This window comes from Heloderma suspectum, chromosome 1 (assembly GCF_057233095.1).
Source record: "Heloderma suspectum isolate Gila_16-S chromosome 1, 16-S_ref, whole genome shotgun sequence".
NCBI lineage: Eukaryota > Metazoa > Chordata > Lepidosauria > Squamata > Helodermatidae > Heloderma > Heloderma suspectum.
This window is the reverse complement of record NC_139458.1, coordinates 346,905,045-346,920,789: the sequence shown is the minus strand read 5'-3', so window position 1 is coordinate 346,920,789 and position 15,745 is coordinate 346,905,045. Positions and strand designations below refer to the sequence as shown.

Sequence of the window (15,745 nt, the reverse complement as noted above, 5' to 3'; positions counted from 1 at the left end):
ATGGCAGTGTCTATTCAACTCCAAGCAGTCTTGGATTAAACTGATTATATGGACCCATTTCAAACTGGCTTCACGGTGGGATATGGAGCTGAGACTGCCATGGTCGCCTTGGTGGATGATTTTCGCCTGGGAATCGATAGGGGGAGTGCATCCCTGTTGATTCTTTTAGATCTCTCAGCAGCTTTCGATGGTATCCTTCTGAATTGCCTGAGGGAGTTGGAGGTTGAAGGCACTGCTCTGCAGCGGTTCTGCTCCTTTCTCTCAGGACGGTTCCAGATGGTGTCGCTCAGGGATAGTTGTTCCTCGAAAGAGGAACTATTATGTGGAGTCCCTCAGGGCTCCATTCTATCTCTGATGCTGTTCAATATTTACATGAAACTGCTGGGAGAGATCATTAGGAGGTTTGGGGCTGTTTGGGGCTATCTATTTCTCCTTAACATCTTTATCCAAGGAAGGTATGACTCCTCTGAATCACTGCCTGAAGATGGTAATGGGCTGGATGAGGGAGAACAAGCTGAAATTGAACCCAGGCAAGACAGAAGTGCTCACTGTGAAGGGTCCTAATTCAGGTATTGAGGTATGTCAACCAGTTCTGGATGGGGCTGCACTCCCCCTGAAGGAGCATGTTCATAGCTTGGGGGTGCTTCCTGACCCAACCCTGCTCCTGGCATCCCAGGTGGAGGCAATAGTGAGAAGTGCCCGTTATCAACTTTGGCTGATACACCCATTTCTGGAAAATATGGACCTGGTAACAGTGGTGCACGTGCTGGTAAGCTCTAGGCTTGATTTCTGCAATATGCTGTACTTGAAGCTGCCTTTATATTTAGTTTGGAAACTTCAACTGGTACAAAATATGGCAGCCAGGTTGGTCTCTGGGACATCCCATAGAGACCATATTATCGGTTTTAAAATCTTTACAATGGCTGCCAATTTGTTTCTGAGCAAAATATAAAGTGCTGGTTCTTACCTTTAAAGCCTTACACGGTCTAAGTCCAAGGTACCTAAGGGAGCGCCTTCTCCCCTACATCCCAGTCTGCCACCTAAGGTCCTCTGAGGACTCTCTGCTGTGGCTGCCTAATGTGAGATTAGGCAGCCACAAGAAGACCTTCTCCTTTGCCACTCCTTAGTTGTGGAATGACCTGCCGGTTGAAATGTGCCTACTGACCTCGTTGAAGGTTTTTAAGCAGGCATTAAAGACACTGTTATTCCGGCAGGCCTTCCATTTTTAGAACTTTTGTTCCTTTTGCTGACTTTTGTATATTATTCTTAAGCAGTGCTATTTTAAGCTGTGTTTTATTGTTGGATTTTTTAAACAAACTGTTTTCAGTTCAAAGCTGTTTTTAGTTCAAAGCTGTTTTTAGTTCAAAGCTGTTTTTAGTTATATGTTGTTTGTCCATTTTATGTAAATGGTTTTTAAAATTTGTATATTGTATTTTAATGTTTTAAGTTTTGTAAACTGCCCAGAGAGCTTTGGCTAGGGAACGGTATAGAAATAATAATAACAATAATAATAACAATAACAATAATATAGTACCACCACTGTACATCACTGCATTAGGCCCTGAATGAACACAACCAACCTGCTATTTCCATTATTTCAAGGAGGTTTATGCTCTGTTTCCACAGAGATGCTTTTTCAAAAGGTGGTCCTTCCAGGATAGTTTCACCAACCATTCTCTCCTTATTTTGGTGCGTTTGCATTTAAGTCATTCGAGGGGTCTTGTCTGTTTAGTTTTGCATTATTAAATACTAATATTTTATTATGCAAGATCACTGGTTAAAAAAGGGGCCCTAATATAGTATGCAGCAATGCCTTGTAGCTTTTAAAGTGTTCTGTAATATGTCAAGCTCTTGAAAGTGTTAAATGAGATATGTGGAAAAGAATTCCAGGCATTCTTGCAGCTCTGAGTTCCTGACTTCTGCTCTCCTCAGATTATTCTAACTGGCTGCATAAAATACTGCAAATTATATGAAAAAAAGCCCTTGACCATTACCATGCTTACACAACTAGACAATATGAAACAATGCACAACATGGAAATAATTCATATTTTATAGAAAGATGGCTAACATGCACATTTCCTCAAAGTTCAGTTCAGAAGGACTTGCTCCCATAAGTATGCATAGGATTGCAGGCTATGAGAACTAAAATTGTTTGGAAGTCTGCTCTGGCTTGGATGCATTTAAAAAAGAGATATAATCTCTGGATATAAAACTGTACTCATTATGTATCTGATTGTTGCAGTGACTTCATGAGTTGAGTTAGTGGGGTCATTTCATTATCATACTGCTAAAGAAAATGATCTGCAGAAAGCTGGTACTAAAAGGACTTCCAGACAGCAACTTATAATATGGAACCTAGGGTCATCCAATGAAGCTGCATGGTGGGAGATTCAGGACAGTTAAAAATAAGTACTTATTTATTTTGTTTGTTTAACTGTAGTTATTAATCATTTCTATTAAAGACATTTCCAAGCAACGTTCAGAGGAAACAATTACACTCTTGGGAATGCCGCCTTCACACACCATACAGTTAAACTGTGGAATTCTCTAACACAAAATATAGTGATGCCACCAACCTGGATGGCTTTAAAAGGAGATTAGATAAATTAATGGACGATAATATTAATGGCTACTAGTCAGGATGGCTACATTATTATATCCAGTATCAGAGGCAGTATGCTTCAAATAAATAATATAAATAAGTAATAAATAGTTTCTTGGGAACATACACAGGAGGGTGCTATTGGGCTTATGTCCTGCTTGTAAGCTTCTCATAGGCATCTGGTTGGCCACTGTGGGAACAGAATGCTGGATTACATAGGCCTGTGGTCTGAATCAGCATGGCTCACTACATACATTTTTTCTGTGTTCACTCCCATGCATATGTGGGAGCTGATTCTCAGCCAGCAGAAAGCAAGACATGCCAAGCAAGTTGATCACCAATAACCTAGCAAAATCATCTATTTCATATGCCTACAGAGTGCCCTCCCCCCAAACAGCTCAACAGGAGACTGGCAGGACAATCAGTTTCAAATTCACTTCTTTGAATCAGCCACACTACTCTCATTTCTCACCAACTGAAGACATATAGCTCTTAAAGAGTCTTGCAGGCATAAGATACATGGTATGGAAAAGGGGGAGAATGCAAGCTTTTAGCTTGAAGTGGTCTTTTCCATCTAGATCTTGATGTTGTAATCTAGTTGAACAACAACTACAATAAAACGATACAGGATATGATCCAGGATCTGCCTCTGCCATGACCCAGGGTTCTGATACTCCTTCCTCAGAAGGAAAATCCTCTGATATAGACCTCTCAGACTCGGAAAAGGATGTGGCCACAGAAGCACCCTCAACTTCCCTCTCCTCTCAGGACCTCCAGCCCCTGAAGAGTCCTGGGACCATTGTCTCTGCTTCCAGAGAAGATCCTATTGCCATCCTCATATTCTGAGGCCTCTGGTTCCAAAGCAGCCACTACCACACCACAGTTGCCTCCATGCCACCACTGTCAAAGGCTTAAAAAGCAAGCATGGTCCTGTTAAAGGAGAAGGCTCCATGTGGTGTGTGGGAGGGGCAATGGCCTCTAGGAAGCCCAGTCTGAGCCTGCCAGTTGTTTGAGCAATGTACAAGCTGAGCTTGTTTGGCTTCCAGCCCAGCCCATTTCGAGCTCTCCACTCCTTGCTTTGCTCATCCACTATCTGACCTTGGCTTTGGCTGACCTCACTTCTGGAATCTCCCCTGTGCTGTCCAATTTGGAACTCGGCCCTTGCTCTGCCAGACCTTGCCTATTAGAACTGAACCCTTCATTGGCCTGTCCTCTCAGCACCCCAACCCTGATTTTCCAAACCTGGCTCACCAAGCCCTAGGGCTGGACTTGTTGATCATCTCCCAGGGAACCCAGCTGCAGCGATCCCCTCAACTGGGTACAGTACGTTCCCCCAATCCACTCTGGAGGGTTGAAGGACTCTCCAGAACAGTGGAGAAGGTGGCACTTGAGGCTGCAGAGGGAGAGAGAAAACAGCTGAAAACAGACTCCCCCACCCCTTCTGCTGGGCATGTTCTGAGTGGAACTCTGCTATAGGAATGCTCCCACTAGTGCAGAAACTGGATTGAACCCATAGTAGAGTAGTACAATATTGGCTCCGGCATACAGGTAGACTAAGCAGCTTCCTAGGGTAACACAAATCAAAGGCACTCTAATACTGATCCTCTATTGTCTGTGTGTGCATCCCAGAATCTTTTAGGATGTCAGAGAGGGTCTGTGGGTACATTCTCATATTTGTGCAAGGAAATGATCCTGCCAGAAGTAGCTTTTGTCAAGGATAGCATTCTGTGCACGCTGAAGGCTTTACAAATGCTGGAGTCTTTCTGAGTGTCCCTTTGTCCTGGATGTCTTTACCCCACCTGTAGCTTGCTATCTTTACCTAGAGCAGTGATAACCTTTGAGTGAGCTAGACTGACATTTATTTTCAAATTACAAAAGCTTGATATCACATACAAAACAGGCTAATAGCATAAGGACAGGACAATTCCAAATATATATACCCAGAAGTAAATTACAGTGTTCAGTGCCACTTACTTTGTAGTAAGTGTGTTTAGGATTACAGTCTAAGCCAATTTTTGTCTTATGTCATCTTTTTTATCTCTCCTCAGATTGCCTGCTCAGGAAATATAAGACAGTTCAGTATAACACTGGACTGCATTTTGAGCGAACTTCCACCTGGTGGCGTAGAAAAACGACTCACAATAAGATGAGAGAAAGGCCACTTAAAATAAAGGTCAAAAATAAACCCTAGTTTTATCCAAATAAAATATAACTATTTGGAAGTAAAATCACTTTATTGTCTCAACACTTATCACTTAAGATTTCCAGATCACTGCTTCTTAGAGACAAGAAAATGTTTAACTCTAATAAAACCTAGAGAAAACTTTATGTCAATAATTTGCTTATAATCCAAATAGCTCTCTAAAACCATTTCACCAATGTTTTCATTGCACAGTAATACTTTGGCAGCCAAGAACTTTTCATATTCTACAATAAAAATTTAAAAATCTGCAAGAATCTAAGAAATAACACAGTGAAAATACATAATGGCATCAATTCGACATGTTGGTTTGAAATTAATTGGTAAATAATTACAATACAAATTATTATTTTCCATTATTTTAAAATTAAAAGTACTAAAGCTAAGTGATTAACTGTAACTAATTCTCCTTAGTTATGATGCTCAGTGTAGTACCCTGCTTGACAAGTAATTGTCCAAGTTTGTGGGCTGCTAGAAATTCCCTCACATTTCCTCCTTATGATGGTAACAATTAGTAAATCTTCCCTATCAATATAGAAACTTACTAATATTCCTTGCATATGCAATAAACCAGCTTGCTATTGCCTGATTTTTCCATTCCTCATTCCCGCTTTGCTCTTCTCAACTATTCCCTCACCTATTCACTCCTGTTTCCCCAAAGGCCTATATAATGCCTCAGCCCACCATATTTATTGCCCCAAACTACTTGATATACTTGATTTGAGCTGACAGGTCCTCCAGCCCCTTACCTCAAATCTGCTTCTGATTAATTTTCTGGATGACTACCACCTACAGGATTTCACTGATCTTTAAAGCATGTAGTAACAGCTTTGATACTAGAAGCAAGCATCATTATCTTGCACTGGAAAATTTCATGATTCATTTTAGGGCTGTAATGAATGTTTAGCTACTTTGGTTTTCAGAGCAAAACATCATGGTTTGAGGACAGGGGTCAGAAATATTTCCCAGAAAAACGTCAACCACCAAGAATATCTGCCTTTCCTGCACCTGTTGCTGCCATTGTTCCTTCAACCTGCTGTTGCTTCAGTGCAATTTTCTTCCTTGGTTAGGAGTTCTCTCCTTCAAGAGTGATCCCAGCCAATCTCAGAAAACACAGTGATATCACAATGCTGCGTAGCCAAATGATTGCTGTTGTTGCTGATCTTACTGTTGTTTTTATGTTTTTATCACTTTTAATATTTTAACTGTTTTTATGCATTTTATTGCTGTAAGCCACCTTGGGAGGGCTTCTGCCCTGAAAGGTGGCCAAGAAATATTTTAAATAAATAAATATGTGCTCACACCACCAAAGGCAAAGGAAACTAATTTAGACAGAGGGCAAGTCTTCCTGGGCTGGTCACATAGGTGACACTAGCCAAATCAAGAATGTGGGCCTATTCGAGGCAATGCTTCCTGAATAAATGAACAAGTTCACCTCTTTTGCAGCAATCCTCCCCAAAATTGCAAAAAGAAAAGGCACCTTTCAACATCGATAAAAACTTGCGCAAAAATCGATTCCCCTTTCAGGCCTATTTTATTTACTATAACATTGGCCAGAATAGATACTTGACAAAAACTATGCAGTTTCCTAGATTGCAAAAAGGTTTTTTTTCCCAAAAATATTCTGGAAGTTTTAATAAAAAATAATTTACTGAAATATATTTTCAAAAATGCCCATAATTACCAGCTATCCTGTCTTACCTGCAGAACACAAAATATAGGCATATTTAAGTTATAATCTTGTGTGTAACAAATTCAAAACTGAACACAATTAACACATATAAAACGACACAAACAACTTACCTGTTCGTTCTTGGTAAGTCTGGTTTTATTATGAATGTCTGATGTAACCAAGTTGAACCCATGCCTCTCAGACAGAATTCTTAACAGCAAAACCACAGTTCGACTCCCACACTTTCCAACTCTATTGTATACCACTTGGCTAGGGAATGGAAGTACCTAAAAAGTAAAAAAGATATCCCATTTGGAAATCTTTAAATCCACAGAATAATTTTACTATGACTCAAGAGAGATGAGCATTTCACAATCAGTTGCACATGTTTCATATACCAAAAAGAACTTGGCCTCTTTTCAAAAACCAGAAACCATTTCTTTTTTCAGATTCCAGAGGGGTAGCTGTGTATTATAGCAAACGCAAAGAGAGTCTTGAGGCATCACAAGACTAACAGAATTATTTTGGAGTAGAGGTCTTAGTCCACAAAAATCTCATACCACAATAAATCTGTTTAGTCTTAAGGTGCCAGAAGACTCTTTTAAAAAAAAATTCTCTCAAGTGTGCTATAGATAAGATTCAATTAGTAATGGTTTGCATTCCCTGGGTAGAACAATGGGCTGACTGCACTTTTCAATTAACACAGGGTACTATTTGCATACTCTTCCCTCCTTTGTCCAGTTCTTACAGAGCCAAATATCAAAATATGTACAATGTGTTTCAGTTCTAGTAAGCTTGCCATCTACCACAGACTATTTAGAGTTATACCCCCAGGAAATTGTGTCTGGACAATGAGAATGAATAATCTTTGATGAGGTAGACTATCAAGATGTGTTCTCCTTTGTAATTTGCTATCATTTTTTAAAGATGCACAATTTGTTTATTGGCATTTCTTTAAAGTCAATGGAAATATTTGACATCAAGTACAGGGGTTGCATACAATTATGAAAGTACTTTAAAATATGTAAGAAATTGTTGTTGTTCAGTTGTTAAGTCGTGTCCGACTCTTCGTGACCCCATGGACCATAGCACGCCAGGTCTTCCTGTCCTCCACTCTCTCCCGGAGCATGCTCAAGTTCATATTTATTGCATCGGTGATGCTATCTAGCCATCTCATCCTCTGCCGTCCCCTTCTCCTTTTGCCTTCAGTCTTTCCCAGCATCACTTTTCTCTTCGCATTAGGTGGCCAAAATATTTGAGCTTCAGCTTCAGTATCTATCCTTCCAAGGAGCAGTCAGGGTTGATTTCCTTTAGGATTGACTCATTTGACCTCCTTGCAGTCCAGGGGACTCGTCTTCTCCTGCACCACAGTTCAAAAGTATCAATTCTTCGGCGCTCAGCCTTCCTTATAGTCCAGCTCTCACAGCCATATGTTACTACTGGGAAAACCATAGCTTTGATTATACGAACCTTTGTTGGCCAGGTGATGTCTCTGCTTCTTACTATGCTGTCTAGGTTTGCCATAGCTTTCCTCCCAAGGAGCAAGCGTCTTTTAATTTCATGACTACAGCCACCATCTGCGGTGATCTTGGAGCCCAAGAAAGTAAAATCTGTCACTGCTTCCATTTCTTCCCCTTCTATATGCCAGGAAGTCATGGGGCCAGATGCCATGATCGTAGTTTTTTTAATGTTGAGTTTCAGACCAGCTTTTGCCCTCTCCACTTTCACCCTCAACAAGAGGCTCTTTAGATCCTCTTCGCTTTCTGCCATTAAGGTGGTATCGTCCGCCTATCTGAGGTTGTTGATAATTCTCCTGCCAATCTTAATTCTGACCTGTGATTCATCCAACCCGGTGTTTCTCATGGTGTACTCTGTATATAAGTTAAATAAGCAGGGCGACAATATACAGCCTTGTCGTACTCCTTTCCCAATTTTGAACCAATCGGTTGTTCCATGTCCGGTTCTTACTGTTGCTCCTTGACCTTCGTACAGGTTTCTCAGGAGATAGGTAAGGTGGTCTGGTACTCCCATCTCTTTCAGAATTTGCCACAGTTTGTTGTGATCCACACAATCAAAGGCTTTAGCGTAGTCAAGACGTTTTTCTGGAATTCTCTTGCTTTCTCCATGAACCAGAGAATGTTGGCGATTTGATCTCTAGTTCCTCTGCCTCTTCGAAACCCAGCTTGTACTTCCGGTAGTTCGCAGTTCACATACTGCTGAAGGCTAGCTTGTAGGATTTTGAGCATAACCTTGCTGGCATAAATAACATTTCCGGTGGCTAGTCATGAAGATGTAATTCAGATAGAGCCATATCCCTGCCTGAGCTGACAGAGGTGGTCTCGGATTTGGTGTTGAGGACCCCTAGGATGATAGTCCTGGGGAGATCTCAACTTCCATGCCGAGGCCACTGTATCTGGGGCAGCTCAGGACTTCATGGCTACCATGACAACCATGGGGCTGTCCCAACATGTCATCGGCCCAACACATGTAAAAGGACACACACTTGATCTGGTTTTCTCAACTGGGTAGGAGGATGGTGATCTGAAAGTGGAGGAATTAACATCTGTCCCTTTGTCATGGTCAGATCACTTCCTGCTGAGGTTTAGACTCTTGGCAACCTTTCCCCTCTGCAAGTGTGGGGGACCTATTGAAATGGTCCGCCCCTGGAGGCTAATGGATTCTGATGGATTCCAGAGGGCTCTGGGGGATTTTCCTGCTGGTACAGCTGGTGCTCCTGTCGAAGCCCAGGTCGCTCTGTGGAATGGAGATGACTCAGGCAGTTGACACGATCGTGCCCAAGCGCCCTCTCCCTCTGAGCAGAGCCCGGCCAGCTCCTTGGTATACACCTGAGCTGAGGGCAATGAAGCAAGAGGGGAGATGGTTAGAACACAGGTGGAGAAACTCGTGCTGAGTCTGACCGAACACAGGTTAGAGCTCATTATCGAGCCTACTCTGTGGTGGTGAGGGTGGCAAAGACACAGTTTTCCCCCCCACCAGCATTGCATCTTCTCAGTGTCGTCCAGCAGAGCTTTTCTGAGTGGTTCATGGCCTGTTACATTCTGGGCCAGGGAAACAGGCTGTGGAACCCTCGGTTGCACACTGTGACAAGTTTTCATGGCACTTTGAAGATAAAGTCGCTCAGATTCGTCATAAATTTGACACCACGATTAATGTAGTTCCATTGGAAGAGGCGTTCAGCGCACCATCTGGTCCAGTTTTATTGGATGAGTTTCAGTTATTGAGGCCTGAGGATGCGGACAAGGTGCTTGGTCAAGTCGGATCGACCATTTGTGTGCTTGACACTTGCCCTTCATGGCTTATTAAATCAAACAAGGAGGGGATGTCTGGCTGGGTCCAGGAGGTTGTAACTTCCTCCTTGAGGAAAGGGAGTGGTGCAAGCCTCTTTAAAAGAGGCAGTAATCAGACCACTCCTGAAAAAGCCTAATCTGGACCCGGAGGATGCTAACAATTATAGGCCAGTGGCCAACATCCCCTTCCTGAGCAAGGTGCTTGAGCAGGTGGTTGCAGGACAGCTCCAGGCACTCTTGAATGAAACGGATTATCTAGATCCATTTCAATCGGGCTTCAGGCCTGGTTTTGGAATGGAAACTGCCTTGGTCGCCCTCTGCTGGGAGAGGGACAGGGGGAGTGCAACCCTGTTGATTGTCCTGGACCTCTCAGCGGCTTTCGATACCATCAACCATGGTATCCTTCTGGATAGGTTGTTTAGGTTGGGAGTTGGAGGCACTGTACTGCACTGGTTCCGCTCCTACTTGGATGGCCGACTCCAGAAGGTGGTGCTGGGGGATTATTGCTCTGTGCCATGGCAATTATGCCGTGGGGATCCACAGGGCTCTATTTTATTCCCCATGCTGTTTAACATCTACATGAAACCGCTGGGGAAGATTATCTGGAGGTGTGGGCTGAGGTGCCATCAATATGCAGATGACACCTAGCTCTACCTGTCTTTCTCATCAAACCCTGGTGAGGCAGTGGCTGTTCTGAATCAGTGCCTGGGCACGGTAATGGACTGGATGAGGTCCAATAAACTGAAACTCAATCCAGACAAGATGGAGGTACTATTAATGGATGGTTCGTCTGCCCAGCTAGGTGATATTCAACCTGTTCTGGAGGGAGTTGCACTCCTCCTAAAGGATCATGTTTGTAGTTTGGGGTGCTCTTGGATCCAGAATTGTCACTTGAGGCACAGGTGAACTCAGTGGCACAGAACATTTTTTATCAGCTTAGGCTGCTATACCAACTATGCCCTTATCTGGACAGAGATAGCCTAGCTACAGTTATCCATGCTCTGATAACTTCTCATCAGGATTACTGCAATGTATTATACGTGGGACTGCTTTTGAAAATGGTCCGGAAACTTCAGCTGGTCCAAAATAGGGCAGCAAGATTGTTAACAGAGGCTGGCCAACGAGCTCATATTACGCCAGTACTTTTCCAGCTGCACTGGCTGCCAGTCCATTTCCGGGCCCCATTCAAAGTGCTGGTATTAACATTCAAAGCCCTTAATGGCTTGGGGCCAGGTTATCTGAAGGATCACCACCTCCCAAACGTGCCTGCCCAGACCTTAAGATCATCCTCAGCAGCCCTTCTTCATGAGCCCCTGCCAAAGAAATTGAGGGGGGTGGCTACTAAGAGGAGGGCCTTTTCTGCTGTAGCACCCCAGCTGTGGAATGAGCTCCCTAGTGAGGTTTGCCTGGCACCTACATTGTATTCCTTCTGGCGTCAGGTGAAGACCTTTTTATTTTCCCAGGCATTTTAGCATTTTAGCTTTCTAGACTTTTAGCTTTGCTATTTTAAATCTGTATTTTAAATCTCTGCATTGCTGCTTGGTTTTCTTCTGGTTTTCTTCTGGTTGTATTGTTATAATGTGATTTTAATGTTTTTATATTTTATATTGTTTTACTCTGTGCTTTTTGGTTTTAATTTTTGTGAACCACCCAGAGAGCTTCAGCTACTGGGCAGTATAGAAATAAATAAATAAATAAATGACTTTCAGTGACAGACGATGGACACAAATGAGGTAGTAATAATTCAAAATATTAAAAATTATATTCAAAAGTAAATAAACGCTGTGATTTCTCAAAGGCCAGTTTTCTGTATGAAAAACCTTCTTAACTTCTCAGACTGTCCTCTAGAGACTGCACTAATGTGATTTCAAATTGATATGCATATGTGGAAAGGCTGCTTTTGCAAGGTAAGAACTGCAGATGAAGACTGCATGCCATAGAAAACATTTATACACTGCCTATTCTGCTCTCCTTTTTTTAAAAAAAACAACAACAACCTTATTTACAGGGGCACAATACAGATGAACACATACAAACTACATTTTATACAGTATTTTGAAACTCCATATTTAGTATTAGATGCTAATTGTATTAAGGACTGGTTCCCACAAATGTGTGTCTGTATTTAGCCAGTATTCAATTGTTAAGAGCTGAATTTGTGAATTTGATTCCATTAGAAAGCATTGTGTTTGAGAGTATGTAAGCCAATCTGAAATCTTACTAGCAAACGTAAAGTCATCACTTAATGATGCAGTTGTCCAGATATGAACATGTATGTGTGTTTTGTCTCCTAAGTCTTGCATATTTTATCTTTTAGACTATTTCCCCCCCTGAGATTTGTCTATCTGCCATTCGTCTAATTCATTTCTGAAAAGGTGCCAGATTAGAAAACAGGACAGTAGTCTTATAGGGGTAGCACTGGTTCACCAAGTCATTCAAGCTAGCTATTAGTCAAGGCATAATGTATGTTCTGGACTGTGCAAAAGTGTCAGTGTACAAAGAATGACAGTTATATAAAAGGAAAACATACTAGAAGAGAAGATTACATGGGTTGCAAAATAAATCTGTTTTGATTGTAAAATTTCTATTCTGAGGTATTATATTTCTTTATGCACTTTGTGGAATGTCTTTGCTTCCTTCACCTATGCAGCTAGAAATGCAGGTTACTTACCTGTAACTGTAGTTCTTCAAGTGGTCATCTGTGAATTCACACATATGGGCTCTGCGCCTGCGCTGAGCCTCATTTGGGAAGCTTCTATAGCTCAGGAACCTTTTGGTGGGAACCCTTCCCTACCGTCCACTACGTGTGCCCCAGCGGGTCCCCCCCCCATTTCCCTCAGTTCCTTGAGACCGCCTAACATGGCCCCGGACCTGAAGGAAACCAATTACGCCTTGGTACCCACATCAAATGCGACAAGGGACGGTGAGTGGGTTGTGTGAATGCACAGATGACCACTCAAAGAACTACAGTTACAGGTAAGCAACCTGCATTTCTTTCTCATGGTCTCTGTGCATCACACATGTGCGCGATTAACAAGCTCACTTACTGGAGGCGGGTAGGTTTCTTAAGACAAGACTGATGACAGCATGGCTCACCCAAAAGCACAGTCTGCCCGTGCTTTGACATCGAGTTTGTAGTGCTTCACAAACAGTTTTGACCACGATGCTGCCCTGCATAAGTCCAACAGCGGTAAGCCTTTGGTAAAAGCTGTAGACGTGGCCACTCCTTGAGTGGAATGTGCTCTGATGTGAGAAGAGTGTTCCAACCCAGACAAATCATAGGCCACACCAATAGTTTGCATGATCCATGATGCCAGTCTCTGGGAGGAGACAGAAGAGCCCTTCTTGGGACCCCCATAGCAAACGCAAGGGTGCTGCATGGTATGGAACGACACTCTCCTGGACTTGGAAAAGGCCAATGCCCTCTTGACATCGAGAGCATGCAGCTTTCTCTCCAGGTCAGAAGGATTTGGGAAGAAAGTCGGCAGTGATATGGTTTGGTTGACACGAAAATCAGAGACCACCTTAGGTAAAAAGTCAATGTCCGGCCTCAGATCAATCTTGTCCTTGTGGAAAATTATGTAGGGATGATCCACTCATAAGGTGGAGATCTCACTAGATGCCTAGAGGACATGATAGCAACCAAGAAAACCACTTTCCACGACAGTAAATGAAGGTCCATCATGGCCAGAGGCTCAAAGGGTTTCGAGAGGGGTGTGTGCAAGGCAACAGAGAGACTCCATTAAGGAACCAGAGTTCGCACTGGAGGCGCCAACTTCTTTAGACCCCTCAGAAACTGGTGAATAAAGAGGGAAAAACCTTGAACTGACCCTCTGTAACAAGAAAGAGCTGCCAAATACACTCTTATGGACAAAAGTTTTAAGCCTTTTTGGAACAAACTATGCAAAAAGACAAGAACATTCTCCACTGATGCCTGAAGAGGATCGAAGATCATGAAGATGAGCAAACTTCAGAAAAGATTACCACTTTGCAGCACAGGACTGATGTGTAGCTGCTTCCAGGCTGCATCCAGGACTGCCTGAACTCCGGGTGGAACTCAAGGAATGGTATTTATTGCTGAATCCACCAAGCCGTTAGTTTCAAAGTGTTGAGATCTGGATGTTGAATCCTGCCTTGGTCCTGAGAGATCAGCTCTGGAACTCACGGAAGATGCAAGAACTGCCTCATTGACAGACACTGTAGGGTTGGGAACCATGGTTGCCTCGACCACCAAGGAGAAATTAAAGTGCAGCCCATTTTGTCATGTGCTATCTTCTGCAGCACCTCAGAGAGGAGGGGGAATGGAGGGAAGAGATAAAATAGTTTCCCTTGCCACTGTATCTAGAACGCATTGCCCACAGACGATCTACCGATTCCCGTGCAGAATTGAGCACAGACCGCATTTGCTGGTGTTGTGAACAGGTCCATCATGGGATGACCCCAATCCAGGACCAGCTGATCTAAGATGCAAGCCAACATCCCCCACTTGTGAGACGACTGGTATGCCTGACCCAGGGTATCTGCCAGAACACTGTCTCGCCCAGCAGTGAGAAGAGCACTCAAGATGATGTCCCACTGGATTGCCCATTGGAAAATGTCCAGAGTGAGGTTGACAAGCCAGGAGGAATGTGTACCGGCTTGCTTCCAGATGTGCCACAAAACTGTCATATTGTCCGTCAGAATTTGCACATGTCGTTCTTGAAGGTAAGGTTCGAAAGCTCGCATTGCCATCTAAGCCGCAAGAAACTCTAGTTTATGTGGCACCCCTTTCTTTTGCAGACCAAATACCCTGAGTCCGCAACGGGCCACAGTGGGCTCCCCATCCCAAGAGAGAAGCATCTGTCAATAGGATTCAAGTAGGGGACAGGTGGATGAAGGGAACTCCTCAGTCCAAGTTGCATGGCCACATCCACCAGAGAATGGACGTCAACACTTCGTTTGGGATTGTGAGTTGACAACGGCAAGCATCCGAAGTGGAATTGAAATTTCGGAGCAACCAGTTCTGCAGTGGTCGCATCTGGAGTCTCGTCCATTGAACAATTACAACCGTAGCTGCCATGTGTCCCAGCAAAACTTGAATGGTGCAGGCGCTGACTCATCAATGAAGGAAGACGGTTTCCACGAGAGTAACCAGCTGAACCTGGTGGTTTCGCAGAAGGTAACTGTGTGCAACTGTCAAATCTAGCAGTGCTCCTATAAACTGGAGATGCTGAGTAGGGCTCAGAGTTGATTTCTCCCTGTTGACATACAGGCCCAAGCACCCAAAAGGTTCAGAACAATCCTGATGGCATGATAAAGATCCTCTTTGGAGTCCGAGACAAGCAGCCAGTTGTCCAGATAAGGATAGACCTCGATTCCCTTAAGTCTCAGGTACGCGCACATGACTGTCATGCACTTCGTAAAAATCTTTGGGGCGGTCATCAGACTGAAGGGTAGGACCCAAAATTGTGGGTACCGATGATGATCATCGGTACCGTTGATGAACCATAGCTAATCATGGTGGGCATCTGCAATATGAAAATATGCGTCCTTCAGGTCTAAGACAGCAAACCAAAAATTCCTTTGAAGAAGAGGGAGCCAACATGATCATTCCGAACCTTCTGGGATTGATAAACCTGTTCAGCTCCCTCAAGTCCACGATGACGCGGAGGCCTCCATCCCGTTTTGGTATAGTGAAACACCAAGAAAAAAAGCCATCTTCCAGCTGGAATGGAAGGACTGTTTGGATTCTTTTCAAAGCAAGGTGGACGTCTCCAGAAGGAGGGCTTGTGAAGATGGAGTAATGCAGACAGTCCCGAGGGCAGGGGGGAGAGTGTGAAATTCTATCATGTAACCCTGACCAATTATATCTAACACCTAGGTGTCCGATGTTACTGCCTTCCAGGTCAGCAGGAAACGTGCTAGGATGGACCTGAAGACAGGTTGACTGGGGAGGTCAGGGGCAACCAATGTTGGGAAGTC

At 43.4% G+C, this 15,745-nt stretch overlaps 1 protein-coding gene across 2 annotated transcripts in view; it reads right to left on the bottom strand.

Annotated features, from left to right (window-relative positions):
• The window catches only part of UST (uronyl 2-sulfotransferase), a 186,430-nt gene that overhangs the window by 93,220 nt on the left and 77,465 nt on the right, over nucleotides 1–15,745 (bottom strand). For both annotated transcript variants that reach the window (XM_084827802.1, XM_084827801.1), the window contains exon 3: nucleotides 6,608–6,763. In XM_084827802.1, the coding sequence (XP_084683928.1) occupies nucleotides 6,608–6,763 (156 nt within the window). The remainder of the gene's footprint in view (nucleotides 1–6,607; nucleotides 6,764–15,745) is intronic.